This window comes from Carcharhinus amblyrhynchos, chromosome 1, assembly GCF_965287045.1.
Source record: "Carcharhinus amblyrhynchos chromosome 1, sCarAmb.v2.hapA, whole genome shotgun sequence".
NCBI lineage: Eukaryota > Metazoa > Chordata > Chondrichthyes > Carcharhiniformes > Carcharhinidae > Carcharhinus > Carcharhinus amblyrhynchos.
In genome coordinates, this window is record NC_137324.1 from 97,278,441 (window position 1) to 97,294,390 (window position 15,950).

General features: G+C 42.7%; 1 protein-coding gene across 2 annotated transcripts in view; it reads left to right on the forward strand.

Moving 5' to 3' along the window:
* The first annotated feature begins 49 nt into the window (after positions 1 to 49).
* The window catches only part of dhx15 (DEAH (Asp-Glu-Ala-His) box helicase 15), a 130,580-nt gene continuing 114,679 nt past the window's right edge, over positions 50 to 15,950 (forward strand). The window contains exon 1 of one of the 2 annotated variants that reach the window (XM_080189459.1): positions 50 to 260. In XM_080189459.1, coding sequence (XP_080045585.1) covers positions 190 to 260 — 71 coding nt within the window. In that variant the 5' untranslated portion in view covers positions 50 to 189. Of the gene's footprint in view, positions 261 to 459; positions 746 to 15,950 lie in introns of those variants that run through there. The other variant, XM_080189468.1, reaches the window with a different exon arrangement.

The following is a 15,950-nucleotide window of genomic DNA, read 5'->3' on the forward strand; positions in this document are numbered from 1 at the left end:
AAAGACCGGCAGGTCCCGGGCGGAGGGAGGGAAAAGCAGCAGCAGCGGCGGCAGCAGCAAGTGCGGGAGGTGCTGGAGACAGGCGCCGCCCGGGGCACGAGGAGCCGGGGCCGGAACCCGGAACAGAGAGAGGGGGGGGGCAGAGTCGGGAAGGCGCCCGGAGCGTGTGCGGCAAACGCGGCGGGGGACATGTCGAAGCGGCATCGCGTCGACCTGGGGGACGATTACTCGTCCAGTAAGAAGCGCGTCACCTCGGACGGGTAGGTTTAATCCGCAAGCGTAGCGGGGGCGCCGGAGGGAGGCAGACAGACAGACAGGCTGCAGCCCAGCCGCTCTGTGTGTGTGTGTGTGTGTCAGGCTCGGGCCTCCTCCTCCTCCTCTCCTCCCCGTCCCCCCCCCCTCCTCCCTCACTGTATTGCCGGCGACAGCGGCCTTCTCGGTGGAGAGGGAGAAGAGAAGCGGTAAATCTTCCAGCTGAGCGAGGAGAAGGAGTAGGAGGAGGAGGAGGGGGGTAGTTGAGCCGAGCGGAAGGGGGCGGCTGTGGGCTGTTCCGTTTCTGCTTCCCCCCTTCTCTCTCTTTTTCCGCGTTAATCGCCCAAAGAGCGGCGGAGCCGAGCGAGTGGAGGAGGACGAGGCCCGAGGCCCGCGAAACCCTTCCCCCTCCCCCCACACCACCACCTCGGTCACCTCTCTCTCTCTCTCTCTCCGGCTGCCATCGGCCTTTCCTACTCATGTCCCGTCTCAGGTAACCATCTCCGCCGTGTCTTGCAGCAGGGCTTCCCGCTGCTCTCTTAGCGCCTATCGCTCGGTTGTGTAAGATAAGGAGCCTCGGGAAGACACAGGCGCTGCTCTGTGTGTGTGTGCGCGCCTCTCTCTGCACATGGCTGGGCCACGTTTCCGAGGCCACACCAGGCTGGGATTTTTTTTTGGGGGGGGGAGATTTCTGCATGGTAACTGGGAGGATAGTGGGGTAGGAATGCGGCGTCGAAGCCCCCCCCCCCCCCATTCGCAACGCCAGGCGGGGAGTAAAGGTTTCGACACATTTACTAACTGTTTCTTTTCGAAGTTATCTCTCCTGTGTAGGTGCGTCCCGAATGTCTCTAGAAGAGCCACAGAATGGCTGTCACTCCTCCTCGCTTTTCAGAGACTTTAAGGTTTGGGCACAAGTGGGGAGTTGGGATGATGAGAGATAAAGTGCAGTTAGTGTTTTTTTTATATATTTATTTCGTTTGTGAAAAGATGTGTTTGACCCCCCCCTCCCCCAAGAAAAGCCACGTGATTGCTGGCTAGGCCTTTCCTGACAGTCTAACTCTTACCAAAGTGCCTCAGATCAGTATCCTGAACCAGTTGGATTGAAATAATTTTCCAGAATCTGTCATTTTTATTGCAGTTTTCTCTCCTCTTTTTCCAAAGGTGTTGACTTTTGCAGTGTAACTCCAAGAAAATCTCTCTCCTCGTGTTTTTTCCCCCCCGGATACCATTTATCACTGACTGATAGCTGGCTGTTAACAGACTCAGCTACGGTTGTAGATAATCACAATTGTTATAACGTAAGGGGAGGCTATTTGGTCCATCATAACCATGTCAGCATTCTGAGAGCAATTCACCTGGCCCTGCTTTTCTGCCTTTATCCCATAGCCCTGCAAATCTTTTCTCTTAATACAACTGTCCAGTTTGCCCCCACAACATTCTCAGGCATGGCATTGCATTCCCCATCCCAGCCAGTTGCTGCTTTAAAAGATTTTTGCATATATCTTCTGGGTTTTTTTGTCAATCATTTTAGATCCTCTGCGTGCCCCCTGACAGTGGGAACATCTTTTTCCCCCATCTATTCTGTTCAGATTGTTCATGATTCTGAACACCTCTCAACCCTCTCTTCTCAGAACAGCCCTATCTTCTCCAATTTATCCACTTAATTTAAGTCCTTTACCCTGAAGCAGTTCTTGTAAATCTTTTCTGTGCCCAATCCAATGCTTTTATCTTTTTCCTAAAGTTTGCTGCCCAGACTTGGACACACTGCTCCAGTTGAAGCCAAACCAGTGTTCTAAAGGTTTACCTTACTTTTGTATTTTATGCCTCTTTAGTGGCATTGCATTGAGGATGTTGGACTTGTAATCCTGAGGTCCAATCTCTAGGAGCATGGGTTCAAATCCTACAAGCGTAGATAGTGGAATTTTAATTTTAAAAAATCATTTGGAATATAAAGCTAGCCTCATTAATGGTGAATATGAAAGTATTTTCAGATTGACTACTGTCTTTTATGGAAAGAAATCTGCCACTGTTTATCTGGCCACATGTGAATCCAGATCCCAAAGCAATGTGGTTGACTTATTAATTGCTCTCTGAAATGGCTAAGCTAGCCATTTGGCTCAAGAGCAAAAAGAAATAAGAAACAAATGGTGGCCTTGCTGGTGACCCTCGCTTCCTGTAACATAATAGAGAAAATCAAGTTTCTGCCATCTGCAGATTTTAAAGTTGTGCTCTGTACACCCAAGTTTAGATTATTATAGATTTTTTAAAGAAGTAGTTGTAATAACTTCTTGGTAATCCCAGTTTTTCTCCAATTTGAGAAACAAGTGTTCATCACTAGCCTGTTTCCTCGTGCTCTACGAACTTCGTATCCATGCTGCAACTATCTCTCATTCCATGGCATTCAACTTTGCTGGCAAGTCTGGCACTATGTCAAATAGCATTAGGAGGTCTGTGTTCACCGCTTCACCCACATTACCTTCATTAACCCTCTCTGTTACCTCATCAGAAAACTCGAATCAAGTTGAACAGTATTTGCTCTCAACAAATCAGTGCTGTCTTACCTTAATCTACATTTGTCCAAGTAACTTGATTCTTGTCTTGGGTTATTATTTCTAAAAACCTTCCAGCTACCATGGTTAGCTTAACTGATCTGTAGTTAGTCACAGGGCTTATTACATCTTTTTTGAACAAGAGTGTAAATTTGCAAATCTCCAGTCCTTTGGCACCATCCCCATTTCTAAGGAGGTTTGGAAGTTTTAGGTCAGAGCCTCCACAGCTTCCAACCTTTTTTCCAAGGCTCGCGGAGATGTTGAAACTGATCTGAATGAGGCATGTAAAACAAATCTGTAGGTCACTGTACAGTTCAGGTCACTGTATTCTAGAAAGGATATTATTGAACTGGAAAGATTGCAGAAAAGATTTACTAGGATATTACCTGGACTTGATAGTTTGAGTTGTAAGGAGAGGCTGGGACTTTTTTCCCTGGAGCGTAGATTTGTGGGTGACGTCTATAAAAAAATTTTGATTTATTACTGTCACATATATTAGCATACAGTGAAAAGTATTGTTTCTTGCGTGCTATACAATCAAAACATACCATTCCTAGAGAAAGAAACGAGAGAGTGCAGAATGTAGGATTACAGTCATAGCTGGGGTGTCAAAAGTCTGATAGCAACAGGGAAGAAGAAAATAATGAAGCACGTAGATCAGCTAGATAGTCAACATCTTTTCCCAAAGGTAGGGAAGTCTAAAACTAAGGGCATAGGTTTAAGGTGAGAAGGGAGAGATACAAAAGGGTTCAGAGGAGCAATTTTTCAGAGGGTGGTCAGTGTCTGCAACAAGCTGCCAGAGGTAGTAGTAGAGATGGGTACAATTTTGTCGTCTTAAAAGCATCTACAGTTACATGGGTAAGAAGGGTATAGAGGGATATGGGCTAAATTTGGGCAATTGGCACTAGCTTAGTGGTTTTTTTAAAAAAGGGGAGCAGCATGGACAAGTTAGGCTGAAGAGCCTGTTTCCATGCTGTAATCATCCATGCCACTTAGTTACTGAATTAATAGAACATACTTTCAAGTTGTGTGTTCAATTTTTATCATTAACATGAAAAGGAACATCCAAGCCTTCAAAGAGTCATAGATGGCTTGATCTTCAGTGTCAAAACACTTCATTTCTGAAGAAAGGTTAGAAAAATTTGGACTTTATCAATTAATGAGATGGGATGAATGGGAAAGTTGAAATTGGCATTAGATTAAAGTTGGATCATGATTGCAGGGCAAGGGTGATGTAAATGCAAACTGGTGAAATGTAATTCAAAGACAAATGTCAATATTATTCAAGCAAATAGATTAAAAACATCTTAAGTTGCTTCTCAGGAAAGGTGCTGGTCACAGTTTGGCACTGAACTGCAGAAGGAGCTATTTATGACATGACCAAAAACTAGAACTAAGTTTTAAGGAGCTTTTGGAGCAGAAAGAGATGGTGCGATTTGGGGAGGGAATTCTAGAGCGAAAGGTCTTGGCGTAGGAGCAAGGAGAGACTACTTCGTCTGTTCTGCCATTCATTTAGGTCATTGTTCCACATGCCCATCCTTGCTCCATATCCTGTCAAGATCAGATTTAAAATGAACAATTAATGTTGCATCAGTTATCATTTGTGGATGAGACATCTACCCTTAGTTTATATAAGTATTTCCCAGTTCAGCTCATGAAAGTATGAAAATCAGTGTCAGAACTATCTTCCCTAATCCTAGATCTTCTGGCCAGCAGACATTGTTACTAATCACTTTGCCTGTCCCCCTACTACCTTGAAAACTTACTAGATTAACCTCTTTGCATTCCAGGGAATGCAAAGAGGTTAATGTTTGTGTAATCTGCTTTTTCGACTTCAGAGGTTAAATCGCAGCAGTCATTCCAGTGAATTTACATTGCAGTCTTCAAAATGTAGCATATTGAACTTGACCAGTTGTGGGTGAATTGGCAGGGTGGGAAATTAGATAAGAGGTTTGGCAGTAGATGAAGAAAGGAAGTAAATGTGAAAGCAAGTTTATGTCTCTTTGAGGCTGGAACAGGAGAAATAATGATGGGGAATTTAAAAAATGGCAGAGATGCCAAATGATATCAGGTATTTTATATTGGCCATTAAGGTAGAAGGCAGCCAGCCTGCTTATCTAAATCTATGAATACTAAAAAAAACACAAGCCCTCTCTCGTTTTGCTGTATATTTGTCTAATTTCCACATTTTTACAACCTGCCACCTTACAGTGGTTATCAACTTTGTTCGCAATTCTCTCTGTATCTCTAAGTCATTTTGTATTCCTTAAATCTGCCCATAAAGCCTACACTACCTGTTTTCATCATCATATATCCTCTTTTGTAATTGAAGTTACTCTTCTCCACATTCTTTTCCTTTATCTTTCCGATAGCCCCTCAGTCTGGTACATTTAATTCCCAGTCCTGTTTTGAAGCCATTTCTCAGGGATGGCTACCGTGTCATACCCTCCAAGTTGAATTTGTGCCTGTAGTTAATTTTGTTTGGTCCGTCTATTTAAAGCATTAGTGTAAGGAACATATCTTTGGGCTACACACTAACCTTTCCTGTTATAATATTTCTTAATTCTTTCTCCTGGTTTAATTATATGACTTCTTTTGGTTTTTCTTTTACCTGTAGTATCTAAAGCACAAATTCTGAATGTTCCCTTCTCTCTGTACTTACTTTTGAAGTATTATTTATGCTACCATTTCCTCCTGAGCTGCGTCCCTCTAGGATCTTCCCCTTATCTCCAGTATATTTTTGAGTCAGTTTACAATGTCTGCCAGATACCATGTCAGTCTTGCTTATGAAAAATGGGATTCAATTGTCACGTTAGATTTATCCTCCTCTTCCATTCCTTTGGACAGTCTCCTGTTCCAAGGTGCTTTGTGTTCCATGTGCTCTCTTCCAACAGTATTTATCCTTACATTAGCAACTTAATTATACCCATTTGATAGGATCAGTTTCTGAAGAGTCTTGTTCTCTATTTCATTTGGGTTTCTTTTACTATGTGCACTATTGGCCAGACCAACCCTGTTCTGAACCTGCACCTCTACAAGTTGCAACTGAGGTACTCTTCCTTCTCTTTCCGGCATTGTATAGTCTCCATTTTGCATGCCAGCTCAATGACTTTGAGATGGAGATATTGGAGAATGAGATACTGACTGCAGATGTGTTTTTTTTCTCCCCTCCAGGTAATCTCATTGCCCACTATCCCAATAGCTTAGTCAAGCTTATTTATATCTTTTTGAGTTTTTTTTCTCTTTTTCTACATACTAACCTGCACTAAGCCTGAAATTTTAAATGTTTACTGCCCAAAGTGTATGTAAACCACAACCAATACTGGAGATATAAATCCACAACTCCTTGCCACTCTGTTTAACACAGGTGCTGTACTTGTAGTTACAATTTGAGATAGTGAACTGAAAACATATTTACATAATACATTGTACAATATTCAAACAAATTAACTTGTTTAACTGATATAGCATCTTTCACAATGTCAGGGCATCACAAAAGGCAAGTGTAGTTCCTGTTGTAATGGGGGGAGGTAAGGCAGTCTTTTTTTTAATTTTAAACTTTATTCCAATCCAATTCAGAGTCCCAACAAGTTGGGACATTCCTGATCCAAGCTGACAAGACAGGGCTCTCGCCACCTGTCTTGGGCTTGATTTACATGATCCAAGCTGATCGGAGTAGGTGTAGCTCCTCCTCCAAGGCTTGATCTTATTTGCATCTTAGCCAAAAGGCCGAGATGCTGCTTTTAAAAAATTGCTTCAAATGAAGCTGAAATGTAACCTAATGACTTCAAGTGCAGCATGTCGATACTACACTTGATCTTAGCCAAAAGGCCGAGCAGTCAGTTCATGCACATCAAAGTCCCACAAATAGGTATAATGTTGATTTGAGGTCTAAATATTGATTAGACACGCCAACACCTCTCTCTCTCTAGTGTGCTTTGCAATCTTTTATGTCCACATGAGAGCACTCGGTGACGTAGTTTAACATGATCTTTGGCCACAAATCGCAGAACTGTCCACTTAAAACTCAGTGACATTTACTTTGGTTACTGAACCTTCGTCTATGCGTTTGCTATCACTGGACTTCACTCTTTCAAAATCACCCAAGTCAGCCTTCTGTCTTCATCTTCTGCATTTCAGTTTGTCCCTAACCTCAGTGTGTATCTTGAGACACATCAATTCAACTTCACCCAACGTCCCTATGCTCGTTTGGTTCCCAGTGCAACAGCATCTCATTTAAACTTCTTGTCCGTGTGTTCAAATTCTTGTGGCCTTACATCTTCGGATCACGTTTTGTCCGATTACATTCCCATGAAGCATCTTGGTACTTTTCAGCAAGGACGTGGTGCAGCGTAAATAGAAAATATCTAACCTGAAGGACGGAACCTTGGAAAGTGCAACAGTCCTGAATTCTGCACTGAAGGTAGCCGAGGTTGCATAGTTCATGTTGCTGGAGTCCGATACCTGACATCGCTCAGATGCGAGCTATATGTTGAGTCAAGGCTCCAAGCTTTATTGCCAGTTTTAAAAAAGGAGCTAAATATAAATATCTCATTAAAAGTTCAACAACTGTGGGACTGTAATAAGTGCTGAAGTGTTGTCACAGGTTTTTTTGTGTTCTTGAAGCTCAGTACAGTAAAAGGTTTCTATCATACACTTGAATGGCTTAGCAAGAGCAGTGCTTTCAGTGAATTGTTGCATCAGTGCAATAAATCATTTTAATTCTTATTGTTGCAGCTATTAAATGTTAGAATTGGTTATTAAAGTTTAATTTATTTGTGTTCTGCATCTCATTTGTGTACACAGCCTGTAGCTTCAAAGAAGAAACCAATTGTTACTTCTTTCGCTGATATGCCTATGTTCATTTGAATCTAAATCGGGTCTTTTCAAAGCTGCAGTATTGGAACTTGGTTCCAATGAAAGGCTTTGAAGTTTGGATTTTGTCCATTGAATAGAATAGATTCATTAAGTTGTCATCAACATGTTGAGTTGGACATGATTTAAACATTTTAAAAATCTGTGTTATGCTGGCACTATAAACATAAAGAATTTTGTGGAGGATTTAAAAGTCAAGGGACCAGACTGATGTCAGTGGGTTAGATTGACCATTAAACATTCATTTAAAGTAAAGTTGTTTTTGAGGGGAAATAACTGGTAGAATTCTAGAATTGTGGCAGAATCACTTTTGCTTTTGACTTCTGGTAATGTGAAAAATACATCACTTATATTTATAGATTCTTATTTTGTGTTGTGGTTATTTTCTTCAGTTGATGGTTTGAAGAACTGAGCATATATTGTAGACTGTATAACTTCGCTAACATGTTCCTGATAAATTAATGTGTTTGGGAATTTCCTTGAGGACATTATTGTATGGGATTGCGACCCATTGCAAAGATAAACATAGCTGTGGGAAAGGCCAATTTGAAAAGGCTAGGAAAAGTGGATATGAATGGAGATGCAGTGGTTGAACTAGACCTCCCAAAAGACCATTTTTAAAAACCTGTAGATTATTGGAGGAAGTGAACATTTAGAAAGCAAACAAGTTTGATATGAGGCCTTGGAAGAAAATGATTTTAGAATAATATACCGTGCTTATGAGTCATAATTTCAACACGATGCAGGTAGCAGTGTTTTGAGCCACACATTTGAAACAATTCCCTTGTTAAAATTGAATCTGAGTAAGGAGTACGTCATTGATCCCTCTAATCTGCTCTGCCATTTAATAAGACCATGGTTGATCTGATTGTAATCTCAAATCTGTATTTTGCCAATGCTGATAACCTATTATCCCTTTTTTTTATCAAGAATTTGTCCAACTTTGCCTTAAAAATATTCAAATATTTGGCTTCTGCCATTTTTTCAGGAAGAGAGCGAAAACATTTCACCTCATCCCTGTTTTAAATGGGTGACCCCTTGTTTTTAAACAATGGTCTTTAGTTCTAAATTTTCTGACAAGAGGAAACATCCTCTGTGTCCACCTTGTCAAGACCTCTCAGGATCTTTTTTATCAAGTTGTCCCTTACTCTTCTAAACTCCAGTGGGCCTGATAAAACCTTTCCCAGAAGACAACTCTCCCATTCCAGGTATTATTCTGATAAATTTTTTTCTGAACTGCTTTCAACGCAGTTGCATTTTCCCTTAAATAAGGAGACCAGTAATGTACACAGTCTTCCAAATGTGGTCGCACTAAGTTCCCTGTACAATGGGAGTACTTTTGTATTCCATTGCCGTTGTAATAAATTAAAACACTCTACGAGCTTTGTTAATTACTTGCTGTCTCTGCAAACTAGTCTTTAGTAATTTATGCACTAGGACTGCACCTCAGCTCTCCAATCTCTCACCATTTAAATAATATGCTGCTTTATTCTTCCTACTAAAATGGAAATTTCGCATTTCCTCACATTATATTCCACTTGCCAAATCTTTGCCCACTTGCTTAACTTACCTACATCTTTGTAGCCTCCTTATGTCCTCATCGCAATTTACTTTCCCTTCTATTGTTGTATCATCCCTTTTTGACAACCATCTCTTCAATCCCTTTATCCAAGTCAATTAAATAGGTTATAAATAGTTGAGGCCCCAGCACTGATGCCTGTGGTACACCACTTGTTATGTCTTGTCAACCTGAAAAAGACCCATTTAGGCTTACTCTTAGCCAGCCAATCTTCTATCAATGACAATATGTTACCCCTTATACCTTTTTTTTCCTCAACTACTGTTGATGTGGCACTTCTTTACAATAGCTGGAGCCTCAATATCCGCTTGTGATAAAACATGCCATTTTCCATTAACTTTTTATTAAAACATATAATAAAACTAATAAGAACATAACATAAGAAGTAGGAGCAGGAGTAGGCCATCTAGCCCTTCCGTGACTTAAATATATTTAGCGAGGTAGCCTCCACCACTTCAATGGGCAGAGAATTCCAGAGATTCGCCACCCTTTGAGTGAAGAAGTTCCACCTCAACTCTGTTCTAAACTGCACCCCCGCACCTTATCTTGAGGCTGTGCCCTCTAGGCCTGCTGTCCTTTCTGAGCGGGAAGAATCTCTCTACCTCTACCCTATCCATCCCTTTCATTATCTTATACGTCTCTATAAGATGCCCCCCACATCCTTCTAAACTCCAGTGAGTACAGACCCAGTCTATTTAGTCTCTCTTCATAGTCCAACCCCCTCATCTTCAGTATCAGCCTAGTGAACCTCCTCTGCACTCCCTCCAAGGCCAAAATATCCTTGCGCAAGTGCAGTGACCAAAACTGCACACAGTACTCCAGCTGCTGCCTCACCAGTGCCCTGTACAGTTGCAGCAAGACCTCCCTGCTTTTATATTCTATCCCCCTCGCTATAATGGCCAGCATCCCATTCGCTTCTTGATCACCTGCTGCACCTGCAGACTGGGTTTTTGCGACTCATGCACAAGGACCCCCAGGTCCCTCTGCAGCTTTTTGCCCTTTAAATAGTAATCCCTCCTACTATTATTCCTGCCAAAGTGGATAACCTCACACTTGCTAACATTGTACTCCATCTGCCAGGTCCTTGCCCACTCGCTCAGCCTATCCAGATCCCTCTGCAGACTTCCCACATCCTCCGCACGATTTGCCTTTCCACTCATGTTGGTGTCATCAGCAAATTTTGACATCCTACACTCAGCCCCCTCCTCCAGATCATCTATATAAATGGTAAATAGCTGAGGCCCCAGCACCGATCCCTACAGCACTCCACTAGTCACCAACCGCCAATCAGAATAGCACCCACTGATACCAACACTCTGCCTCCTATTAGACAGCCAATCCTCTATCCACACTAACACCTTACCCCCAACTCCATGCCCCCTAACCTTCTGAAGCAACCTTTTGTGCGGCAAAATCGAGGAAACACCACATTCACCGGCTCCCCTTTGTCTACTGCACTAGTCACATCCTCACAGAATTCCAATAAATTTGTCAAACACAACTTCCCCTTAACGAATCCGTGCTGCGTCTGTTCTATCAAACAGTTCTTCTCTAAGTGCCTCGCTATTTCTTCTTTGATGACGGATTCAAGCATTTTTCCAACAACAGACATTAAACTAACCGGCCTATAATTCCCTGCCTTTTGCCTGCTACCTTTTTTGAACAGCGGCGTAACATTAGCCATTTTCCAATCTTCTAGCACTTCCCCGGAATCCACCGAAGTTTGGTACATAATCACTAAGGCGTCTACTATCACCTCTGCCATTTCCTTCAGAACCCTGGGATGCATTTCATCCAGTCCTGGGGACTTGTCCACCATCAGTCCCGCTAGTCGATCAAGCACTACCTCTTTAGTGACAGTAATCGCATTCAGGCCATCAACTCCTATCATCCTTCTATCTTTAATATCCGGCAAACTATTTGCGTCCTCCGTGAAGACCAAGGCAAAAAACTTATTTAAGGCCTCAGCCATTTTCTCATCTCCCACCACTAAATCCCCCCCTCTCATCCTCTAAGGGTCCAACATTCCTCCTCTTTATAAATTTGTAAAAACTCTTACTGTCCTTTTTGATATTTAGTGCTAGATTAGCTTCATAGTCTATCCTTCCTTTCTTTGTCAACTTCTTAGTCATTCTTTGTTGATTTTTAAACCTCGCCCACTACTTTTAGTCACTCTAAACGCATCAGGTTTTAATTTAATACTCCTTTATTTCCTCCGATAACCATGGCTGGTTATCCCTTCTCCTACCTTCCTTCTTTACCATCGGAATATATTTCTGCTGAGCACCGAGAAAGATCTTAAAGATCCTCCACTGTTCCTCAGCAGTCCTACCGATCAGTCTGCGCCCCCAATCTACATTTGCCAATTTCGCTCTCATCCTATCGTACTCCCCTCCGTTCAAACAAAGGACGCGGGTCTGGGACCCTACTTTCTCATCCTCCATCTGCATCAAAAACTCAACCATACAATGATCGCTCGTCCCAAGAGGATCCCTCACAACAAGATCCCTAATTCTATCTGCCTTGTTACATAACACCAGATCTAAGATAGCTCGCTCCCTCGTTGGTTCCGTCACACGCTGTTCAAGGAAACTATCCCGGCAGCATTCCATGAACTCTTCCTCAAGCCCACCGAATTTGACATGGGTCAACCAGTCAATATGTAGATTGAAATCCCTCATAATTATTGCCGTTCAATTCTTGCACGCATCATTTATTTGCTTGTTTATAGCCCACCCCACCTCCAAGTTATTATTTGGGGGCCTGTAGACCACACCCACCAGCGTCTTCCTCCCCTTGCTGTTCCTTATCTCCACCCACAACGATTCCATGTTCTGCTCTTTGGAGCCTATATCTTCCCTTACTACCGCCCTGATATTGTCCTTAATCAGCAGAACTACCCCACCCCTTTTTTCTTCCGTTCTATCCTTCCTAAACACTTCATACCCCTGGACATTCCGCTCCCAATCCCTGTCACCCTGCAGCCATATTTCTGTAATGGCCACCAGATCATATCCATTTGTGCTGATCTGCGCCACCAGCTCATTCACTTTGTTCCGAATGCTTCGTGCATTCAGGTAAAGTGTCTTCGTCCCAGCCTTTATCTGGACCCTATTTGAAGGAATTCTACCAACCTTACTCACGCCCCCTACTTCCTTTATTATTGGGACATCCTCAACATTTTCCTGTGCCTGTACCCTCTCTTTTACTTTAGACATCGTCCTCGTCCTCAATTTGTTTAAAGCCCGCCAGGACTCTGGTCCCAGCACGGTTCAGACCAACACCATCCCATCTGAACAGGTCCCACCTGCCCCAATACTGGTGCCAATGCCCCATAAATTCAAACCCATTCCTCCCACACCAATCCCTGAGCCACCCATTCATCTCTTTAATCCTATCTACCCTACGCCCATCTGCACGCGGTTCAGGTAGTAATCCAGAGATAACCGCCTTGTCGGTTCTGCTTTTTAATTTAATTCCCAGCATTTCATACTCTCTGCAGATCTTTAGTTCCCATTTTGCCTATATCGTTGGCACCCACATGTACCACAACAACCGGATTCTCACCCTCCCACTCCAGGTTCCTCTGCAGCCCAGATGAGACATCCTGGACCTGAGCACCAGGCAGACAACACACCCTTCTATATTCTTTATCATTGTGACAAAAGACAGTGTCTACACCCCAAACCACACTATCCCCAATTACCACTACATTCTTCTTTACTTCTTCCTCTTTGTCCTGTGTCTGCACCACTGTACCGTGGGCAGTTTGCTCATCGACCTTACAGCCCTCGTCCTTGTCCACACTGGGAGCAAGAACCTCAAACCTGTTGTGCAGATTGAGAGGCTGAGGCCTTTGGCTCCCCCCTTCCTCCCTCCCCACTCCCCCGCCCTCCCTCCCCACTCCCCCGCCAGCAGCACCCTGTTGTTCCTGAACCTTAGAGTTAGCGGGTGTGGATCTCTCTTGTACCCCATTATCCAGGTTACATTCCCTCTCCCTGATGAGCCTCAGTGTCTGAAGCTCGGAGTTCAGCTCATCTACTTTGAGCTGGAGCTTTTCAAGAATCCACCACTTACTGCAGACGTGGTCACTGGGATGGACCTTGGGGGTCCACCAGCTCCCACATCATACAAAAACAGCACATCACATGCCCCTCCATCACAGTCTCCTAGTAATTACTAAACACGGTTAAGAATTTAAATTTACCTGGCCCTTTTCTGTCAAGTGCTGTTATTGAAAGCCCTTACTGCTCACTCTGCTTCCCTCTCACTCCGCTGCTCGCTCCCAATGCTGCCTGCTGTCTACAGCAAGCCTCCTTTTAAACTTTGCGCGGTAAAAAATCCCTTCCCACAAAGCCCCGCGGCCCACTTCCTGTCTAGTTTTTAAAGCAGAAAAACCGTTACAAAGCCCGTGAAAATCTTTACAAAGGTAATCGCTTACCTTTACTCCATGAGACCTTCACTCCGCCCGCTCCAGTGAACTAATTTATGATTTGAGCAGATGTGTAGAGGATAAAAGCCCATAGTCCAGTTGGATTATGTTGCACATTAAGGAGTAGATGTTAGAGACACTTACAGATACATCTACCCGTTATCTGAGAAGTTTGGTGCCAAACGTGTCAGAAATGGGGATTTTCTGGTTTTCGGGACCTTCTGAATTTTTTAGGACACAGGATAATAATTCCTTGGAAAAGGGACCTACAGCAAAAGGACTGGCTGAAAGTAATGTGATGTAAAACAAGTCCAGAGATCAGTAAACTGGTGTAGGAAAAGGATGGAATCCTTAAAGATATAATTTTTTTAAAAAATGTTGGAAATATGTCTTTTTAGATGAGAGGAGACTGCTGAAAAATGTTTAACACTGCAAAATAATGCATATAACGTTCAGTGATCTTGTGCATTGTCACCTGTAAATCATACATAACCATGCTTTGAACACTTGGGGATGCTTAAGGCCAGGCAGGTGTCCAGTTCCTAGCAGTTACAGGATCTGGCTTCTCCATCTTGTAAGTTCCGGCTTTTTGACGAAAATGGTTGACTCAGCACGTCGGATTTGATTAAATGTTCCTATACTGTGATAGATTATTAACTAGAAGTGATGATAATATGACTGAATTCAGTATTGGATTTGAGAAGAAATGTAACACAGCTGCTCATCCATTCATGTGTGCTGTGCCTGAAGACTGTTCGTCTGCTAATGCTTCACCTTAACCCTTTTTTCTCAGTGGTGGTTTACTATTGCCTCAGAGGTGTTGGTATTGAGTTGAAGGAGGCAAGTCCCAAGTCTGCCTCGGAATTGAACCCACACTTGTTGGTTTTATTCTGTACCACGCTGAAGCCATCTAGCCAACTGAGTTAACTGGCTACCAAAATAAATGCTAAGATTTAATATTTTGGTAGGGTTATCAGGATGAGGCAGAGACAGTCTCGTGACAGCACTAAATACTGTCAAATCCCTAGGACTGATGGTTTCCCTTCTGAGGTTTTACAGGAAGTCGGTGAAAAATTTGCAGATGCTTCAATCCTCTCAAGGGTGCACAATTTATAAATTGTCTCTTTCATTTGGAAAATTACAGATGTAAGTCTTTTGTCCAAGAAATATGAGAGAGAGGGACGAAGAAAGTATAGACCTATTGGTCCAAAACCTGTCATGGAGAAAATATTGAGATCTATAAAGTAAGGTCATAGTCATAGGAATGTTTGGATCATGTTAATGTTAACAGCATTGCAATGCTATTCTGTCACTTGGGAAATTTTATGAAGTGAATAAACCCATAAAACCCAAGCAAACCCCAGTCCAATTTCATTCTTCCAATAAAGCTCTTCCCATTTTGGTGGTAAAATGTGACAGTATGGCACATTTTAAAGTTTTTTTTGGGGGCTCCTTCAAGTTCCCTAAGAATGACATGGCCTGCTCCTCTTCTGCTGTCACCTTCCCCAAACCACCTGTTCCCAAACAAACCCAGTCTTGTCCATTCTGAAAGGACATACTACCTTAAATATGTTGATGAGGGAGAATTTAACTGATTAGAGAGAACCAACATGGAATTGCCCTTTAGCCCTATTCTGTCTTTCAGTAAAATCTTGGCTTATCTGCATCAGAAGTCCATCCACTTGCTTTGGCTGCATAACCTTTTATTAGCAGTAGCTAGTAAGAATCAGCACGTCAGATTAAAAGTTCTGAATTAAGCTAGCACCTGCTGCTTTTTGTGAAAAAATAGTTTAGCTACTCTTTGAGAGGAAATGTTCCCTAACATCCGCCCTGAATGGTCTTGCCTTTAAGATTATTTTTCTTTAAGATAGACACTTCCAACAGTGGAGAATGTGTCTGTCTTTCAATTTAATGTCAAATGTTGGAAGCAGAAATTAACGCCAATCGCAAAGAGTTTCCAAAGACCCATCCGCACCTTCACTTCTGTAAGCAGTTTGGATTGGCCATTCTGTGTCCTGTATAATCTTGTGTAAATGGCCACGTTAAGCATACAATTAAAAGCAGTTGAGTTGCATTGATAAATGGGCAATAGGAACAACTCACACTTGGGCCACATACTTTTGGACATTGAAGCAGTGATGATCTTATGATGGAATAGAAATAAATAGATTGAATCCTTGCCCTTAATGGGCAGGGCAGCAACTATTTTCTTGCACTCACTCTGCTGATTATGACAGTCACAGTTGCTTGCCCCCATTTATAG